The 7,564-nt window shown below is 42.9% G+C and overlaps 2 protein-coding genes across 2 annotated transcripts in view; one reads left to right on the top strand and one right to left on the bottom strand.

Moving 5' to 3' along the window:
• Positions 1 to 15: 15 nt before the first annotated feature.
• On the bottom strand, positions 16 to 7,165 carry Slirp (SRA stem-loop interacting RNA binding protein). Its single transcript, XM_031357321.1, has 4 exons — positions 6,940 to 7,165; positions 2,958 to 3,016; positions 689 to 796; positions 16 to 118 (listed from the first exon to the last, which is right to left on the bottom strand). The coding sequence occupies exons 1-4, from the start codon at positions 7,133 to 7,135 to the stop codon at positions 47 to 49; spliced, it is 435 nt and encodes a 144-aa protein (XP_031213181.1). The 5' UTR covers positions 7,136 to 7,165; the 3' UTR covers positions 16 to 46.
• Alkbh1 (alkB homolog 1, histone H2A dioxygenase) overlaps positions 7,115 to 7,564 on the top strand; it is a 20,614-nt gene continuing 20,164 nt past the window's right edge. Inside the window, exon 1 of the mRNA XM_031357320.1 lies at positions 7,115 to 7,322. Within this exon, the coding sequence (XP_031213180.1) occupies positions 7,140 to 7,322 (183 nt within the window). The 5' untranslated portion in view covers positions 7,115 to 7,139. The remainder of the gene's footprint in view (positions 7,323 to 7,564) is intronic.

The following is a 7,564-nucleotide window of genomic DNA, read 5'->3' as shown; positions in this document are numbered from 1 at the left end:
CACGTAGAAAAAGTCTCAGTTCTGTTTATTTAATGGACTGATCATCTCAGAAATCGTTTTCTTCATCAGATGTTTGAGCCCCGTGTAAAACCTTTGCTCTTTGAGCTTGAACATGGACCTATGGGAGGGAAAGCACTGTCAGAAAAGGTAATTTTTTTTTTTTTAAAGAGACATTAAAAGGATAATTTACCTATTTTTAGCCCCCTTTCCACAGTTGTTGGGCAGTGATGGCACATACCTTTAATCCCAGCACTTGGGAGGCAGAGGCAGGTGGATTTCTGAGTTCGAGGCCAGCCTGGTCTGCAGAGTAAGTTCCAGGATAGCCAGGGCTACACAGAGAAACCCCGTCTCAAAAAAAAAAAAATTGGAGCCTCATACTCAGTGACTCAAGTGCCTTCCCTCTGGCATCAACTGAGACGTAAGGCAGTAGGAATGACGCTTCCTTTCACTCCTTTGTCTACACTGCTGTTTCCAATGTTCTATGTTACATACATGCTGAGAAGCCATCAAAGGGTTTTCCATGTGACCATGTAACTCAGAAGAGAATGTATGTAGCATATATGTGCATCTACATTCAATCCCTAGTACCAAGACTAGACTGCTCTTCATGGACTTCCCTTTTCAGCCCTTATATGACATAACTACTTTTTAAAGGGACATGGAACATACATCAGACAGAAATACTTACCTCTACTCCATCAATAATATGATGTTCTTGTTGTAGTGCATTCTGAAGTCCTTCCTGAGAAGAAAACTCAACCCAACCGGTGCCTCTGTGAAAGCCATTCTCTTTGTCCTAAAAATGAAAATAGAAAAGGATTAACAGGGCTGGAGAGATGGCTCAGTCAGTGGTTAAGAGCACAGACTGCTCTTCTGAAGGTCCTGAGCTCAAATCCCAGCAACCACATGGTGGCTCACAACCATCCATAAGGAAAGATCTGACTTCCTCTTCTGGAGAGTCTGAAGAGAGCTACATTGTATACAAATATTAAAATCAAAAATAAAATAAAATCTTAAAGAAAAAAGGCCGGGCAGTGGTGGCACATGCCTTTAATCCCAGCACTTGGGAAGCAGAGGTAGGCGGATCTCTGAGTTCCAGGACAGCCATTCACATAAAACTACCAACTTTGTCATTTGGCAAAATCAGATCTCAACAATACATGTCAGTAGCTCTTACTACATATCCTGGTGACCTAAGGCTGATCTTAGTGTTTCTATACTAGAAATTGAGGAAATACAGAGCTGTCTACAAGTACATTTGATACAGTCAAAAGTCCAAGGAGCAAACCACTGCCAATTTTAGTCAAAGGAAACTCCACTGAAGTACTCATGTTTCCTTTATTTCTTGTTTCCAATGAACTATTTATTAGGAAAGCCCCTAAGTCATTCCTGATATCAGTGGTCCTCATCACCACTACCACAGCATTGCATGCTTTGTTTTGGTGTTCATGCTTATGTGCGCGTGCAAATGTATATCATAGGCCCCCATGGAGACCAGGAGAGGGTATTAGATCCTATGAAACTGGACCTAGAGGTAGTTGTGAGCCATTCCATGTGGGTGCTGGGAATCAAACTGATCCTCTGGAAGAGCAACAAGTGTTCTTCACCATTCCCCTCTTCAACAAGTGCACTGAAGAACAAGCACCCTCACTGAAGGACAAGAGGAAAAGTAAAACCTTCACCAACACAGCTCCAAGCTTCAGGTTAACCAGTTTGCTACCTCCCTGTGGGAGAGGCAGAGTGTTTATCATTTGGCCTAGTATCAGGCACAGAAGAGATTCTAGTGTGCTTGGAGGCACTCTGTCTCACCCCTCCAACCCTCTAGGAGAAAGAAGACACTGATGTTTAGTTAGTGAAGCTGTGTATTTGGCCCTTTATAGTTTTTCTTACAAAATTATACTGCTGCAAAAAACAAACTTTTGGATATTACTCTGATACTTGAAAGGTAATTTTCTTAACATAGGATGTAGGAAAAGTAGGTGAGCCAGACAATGATCCAGTTCCATACATCTATCTGATGCTCACATGGGACCATTTTCACAAGTCAAGACATTCAAAATTTGTGTTAATACTGAGAAGATAGTTGGTTAATTATGGCACATGTCTGTAATTCTAGCATTTGAGAAGCAGGCAAGATCCACATTGATTTAAGATTATCCCGCCAGGCAGTGGTGGCACACACCTTTAATCCCAGCACTTAGGAGGCAGAGACAGATGGATCTCTTGAGTTCGAGGCCAGCTTGGTCTACAGAGTGAGTTCCAGGACAGCCAGGGCTACACAGAGAAACCCTGTCTTGAAAAAAACAAACAAATAAAAAAGATTATCCCTGCTAAGCAAGTTGGAGGCCAGCCCAGGCTACATGACTTCCTGTCTGTGCAAGAAGATTCCTTTGTACTGCCTGGGTCTCATGATGCTATGCAGGCTGCTATGGGATAAAGGCAATGATGGTTTACCCCAACTGTGAACTCTGAACTATAGCGGGAACCCAAATTATACCAATGGGTTACATGGGATGGGTTGGAAGGAAGAAAAGGAAGAGAGAAATTATGTAATACTATAATGGTTTTTGTTTGCTTGTTCTCTTCAAGACAGGGTTTCTCTGGATAGCCCTGGCTGCTGTGGAACTCACTCTACAGACCAGGCTGGCCTTACACTTGCATCTACCTGCCTCTGCCTCCCAAGTGCTGGGATTAAAGGTGTTTGCCCCTGCCACTGCTACCATTACCACAACCACTGGATAGAACAAATTTTAATTAAAATGCATAAACATCTGTGATTATTATATGGCCTAATCAGTATTACCCAATCAATAATTAAAAGATACTTTCTTTCCTTCTGGTGGTCTCAGTGTGGGTATGAAACCCAGATGCTCATACCTACTAGGCAAGTGCTCTACCACAGGGATATGTCCCCAGCCCACCTACAGTAGTGTGTTTGTTACTGTTTTAATACTCACAAAAGGTACAGTACACCTTCTTACACGGCCAAACTGTGCAAAATGTTCTCTCAGCTCACCTGTAAGAAGGGAGAGTGCATGTTAAAATAAGTTCATTTATCTTGAATTTTATATTCTAGATTGTAGATAAACTCAGATTCCAGAATTCCTGAACTTCTCATGAATACTTTGCATTTCCTGAGTCTGAAGACTCTAAAACCAACTATATGAGTGAATGATGCTATAAAGCACCAGGTGTGAAGGTAGGATGGGAACATGGACAGATAAATTGCTGAACTGGCTATAGTCTCCATACTGAACTGATAATCTCACTACACCAGGAAATGTGTACTGCATCGAGTGTATAAGTACAATCCCTGCAAGCAGAAGGCACAAATTGTGACAGTCCAGTGTCCTGCCAGATACATTAGAGATTTCCAAATAAGAGCTCAACTTACTGATCTTGGATGAGTCCTTCCACTGCTGCCTACTTTATTCCTATTGCTGGCCTTGTTACTGTTAAGTACAGCAAACTCAATTCTCTGTCCTATCCCGTGGATTCCCTTCTTTGCATATGTGGATGCTCTATCATATGCCAGTACACTCATCTCCTCTGACTTGAACTGTATGGTTTTTTTTTCCAAGCTAAGCTAATACATCAACTATTATCTTATTGGGTTCATACTAGACAGAATACAATATGCTTCCTATGATATCTCAAAAGGTTTCCAGCACCTGATTTTAAAGATAAAGCTACATGGTCCCTTTCTCTCCACAGTGGTTCTGCTTTGCAGGTTTACATTTTAATATTACTTATGTCCCTGTGGCGGTTTGAATGAGAATAGCCTTATAGGCTCATGTATTTGAAAATAATTTGGAAAAAATTAGGAGGTTTATCCATGTAGAAGGAGGCATGTCACTGGGGATTGGCACTGAGGTTTCAAAAGCCCACATAATTCCCAGTTGTTCGCTCTGCCTCCTGATGGTTCTCTCAGAATATGAGCTCTCAGCTACTATTCCAGTGTCATGTCTCCCTGCCTGCTTGCCTGCCTACCTGCTGTCATGCTCCCCACATGATGGTCATGGCCTCACACTCTGAAGCTGTAAGTCCCCAATAAACTCTTCCTTTAAAAGTGCCTTAGTCACAGCATCTCAACATAGCAACAGGAAGTACAACAGTTCCAAGTTAATCTAAGCATCACTGGCCCCACTCTCTGTAACTCTTGTAAGTCTCCATCCCACCACTACACTGTAGGCTAAACAAGGAAGTCCATGCTAATGGTGTTCTGTACAGTAAAGCTTTTCAATCATGACTGAATAAATGATTAGACATCAAATAATCCTTCAAGAATCAGAGGCTAAATTTCTAAAAGGGCCCTAATGATTGGCAAGATCAGGGCCTTCATGAACATAGTAACTGGAGATTAGGCAAAAGAGCACCGAACATACAAGTTAAAGCCAGACAGTAAACATTCTAGAAAACATTTCCAGGCTTACGGTTTGGATCGTTCAGATTCCTCGTTGGCCCCTATGCTAAAGGCCTGTGGTGCTATTGGAGGTAGGAACCTTCTAGGACATAGTTAGTGGAAGGATAGTATAGCAATGGGAGGGGCTTGTCATGTAGGAACACTGGGACCTCTGACTGTTACTCATTCTCTCTTGAAGTATACAGCCTCCTTCCACCTTCTGCCACCAATATGATATACTATGCCAAGACAAATCCAAACAAGCCTGAGTAAAACTGGACTGAAAGACAGACTAAAACTATTTCTTCCTTTAAACTGTTGATGTCAGATATTCTGTCAGGGCAACAGAAAGCCAGCACACTAAAGAAACCACTCTAGAAGGTAAGCTTTTTTACCAAATCTCTTCAGCACAGTGTAGGTAGATACTAAAAGCAATGCCTAGATACTATGTGTTTGCTAAATGAAAGGATGAACTGGTGGTGGGGGGGATAAAAACCTGCTTCAAAGTTGCAAGGTTAATGAAAGGTTTCAAATCAATCCTGGTAGAATGGAAACTTGAACCTACCAGATGGTGGTGAAAATCCTCAGGCTCTCTACAAAGTTTAACAGAATGTAAGAGAGAACACTATAGTGAATTTGACATTCACCAAGAAGGGACACAGATCCTATTCCAATCATGTAACTACATCTGAGCCACAGAAACTAAGTAATCACTATATTCTATACTTTTAAAGGGGCTGATCTATACGCTAATAACTACCAAAAATGCTCTTGGATTTTAAGTTTTGATGGGCAAATTTAAAAATCTGAACTTAGCAGGGCATAGTGTCTCACCTATAACCTCAGCACTTAGTATGAGATCATGCTTAAAGGAAGTAAAAGTTGGAGAGATGATTCAGCAATTAAGAGTACATACTGCTCTTACAGAGGACCCAAGGTCAATTCTAAGGATGCACAAACTGCCTGTAATTCCAGCTCCTGTGGTGCAATGCCCTCTTCTGTACTCCATGGGGCACCTTCATTCACCTGCACCTACCCACACCAACAAACAAATATACATATATACATACTTTAAATTGCAGCTGACAAAAGCAAAAGTGGTAAGTCATTTTAGAACTAAGCAACTCTCTATCACCAGGCTAGTCTTTTCTGTGCATCAGTTTTAACAACCATGCAGTGGGAACATTTGCCGGGCGGTGGTGGCGCACGCCTTTGATCCCAGCACTTGGGAGGCAGAGGCAGGCGGATTTCTGAGTTCGAGGCCAGCTTGGTCTACAGAGTGAGTTCCAGGACAGCCAGGGCTATACAGAGAACCCTGTCTTGAAAAACAAAAACCTAAAAAAAAAAAAAAAAAAAAAAAAAAAAAAAAAAAAAAAAAAAAAAAAAAAAAAAAAAAAAAAAAAAAGAAAATTAAATGGGTTCTCCTATGAGACCCTTCCCCATATTGACTTCAGTTATTCATATTATACAACTATTAAAGTTACTAGTTTAGAATTCTAACCCAGGCATTCTGACTTCGGGAATCCACTTTTCAATCACAAGCTACAACCTCTGTCCAAATGCTATCCAGTGACCCTACAAGCAGCTCAAATTCACATAGTGCACCTTTCATTCTTCATCTTCTCTAGGTTTGTTCTTCCTAAATTCTAAAACTGCAGGTCATCTACTCTAGGAATCTGGAATGTACACCTTTCTCCTCAAACCAGCAAGAATGCTGTCGGTTTTACCTTAAAAACTAAGTGATTCTGACTCGACCCGTCCCCTTTATCAGTTCCCTGGTCCAGATTTCATCCCTGAACCAAATGAAATCTTTTCTCTCATCTCCACCCCTACGTTTTTGCCACTTTGAAGCCAAGCTCCTCTGAGGTCAAAATAGGTGCATCCTCCTGATTCATGAATGTCCAAGTAAGCAAATAATAAATCTTTCCACCAAATCATTCAGAATCGCTGAGTACTGTCGATTCTCACCCTAAAAGCTCGGGGGGAGTGGAGAGGATCATGCCTAAACAGTTAACCAGAAACAAAATTTTCTGCGCAAGAGTTTACTCAAGAGCAAACCACTGGTGTCCTTTTTTTTTTTTTTTTTTTGGTTTTTGAGACAGGGTTTCTCTGTGTAGCCCTGGCTGTCCTGGAACTCACGCTGTAGACCAGGCTGGCCTCGAACTCAGAAATCCGCCTGTCTCTGCCTCCCAAGTGCTGGGATTAAAGGTGTGCGCCACCACTGCCGGGCTGGTGTCCTTTTCAAAAGCGTATCAGCATGGGTCCCTCTACGCAAGGCGCAAGGGTGACAGGCAAATTCATGAAAGCGCTCCTTAAATAACAATAATAATAATAATAAATTAAAATTAAGAAAAAATCCAACAACAATAATAATAATAAATTAAAATTAAGAAAAAAATCCAAACCGCCTGACCTAACCCATCGACCATGTTGACTAAGGTTCTCTACAGAGAAGATATGTTTTGGGAGTTTGTACATAGGTTTTACGCGTTACTTAAAACATAAAGACTAAGCCCTTCCTCATCTTCATCACTCACTCGATGCCGCGGTCCAAGGAATTTTTCTGATAAACGCAACAGGCCGAGCAGCACTGAAGCGCAATGCGCCTAGTCCCTTGACGGCGGAGGCTGCCATGTTAAAACTGAATGAATCAAAACCTGGGTCGTGACCCCAGAAGAACCTGCCGGATCCGGAATTTCGAGTTCTGCTTCCGGACCAAACTGTTCGCTGCATCGAGATGGGGAAGATGGCGGCTGCGGTCGTTTCGTTAGCCACGCTGGCAACAGACCCCAGAGAGGATGCTTTCCGGAAGCTTTTCCGCTTCTACCGGCAAAGCCGGCCGGGGACAGCGGACCTGGGAGCGGTCATCGACTTCTCAGAGGCGCATTTGGCTGGGAGCCCGAAGCCCGGCGTGCCCAAGGTACGAAGGGACGAGTGGTGTGCGCTGCTCTGCACGCCTAGCGGCCTGCTCGGCCTCCCGAGACGTGTCCGCTCGGAACGGGCTTGGGAGCTCCTGATCGCCCTGTGGAATGAGCTGTACCACGGAGCGATGAGCGATCAGCTGGCTCACTGGCCCCCAGAGCGCGTGGCCGCAGCTGGTTTCCTGTCGCCATTTTCCCCCCAACCCACGCGACCTTGCTAAAAAAAAAAAAAAAAAAAAAA

The sequence above is a fragment of the Mastomys coucha genome, unplaced genomic scaffold, assembly GCF_008632895.1.
Source record: "Mastomys coucha isolate ucsf_1 unplaced genomic scaffold, UCSF_Mcou_1 pScaffold6, whole genome shotgun sequence".
NCBI classification, from domain to species: Eukaryota; Metazoa; Chordata; class Mammalia; order Rodentia; family Muridae; genus Mastomys; species Mastomys coucha.
The sequence above is the reverse complement of the archived record's forward strand: the minus strand, read 5'-3'. Positions and strand labels throughout refer to the sequence as shown.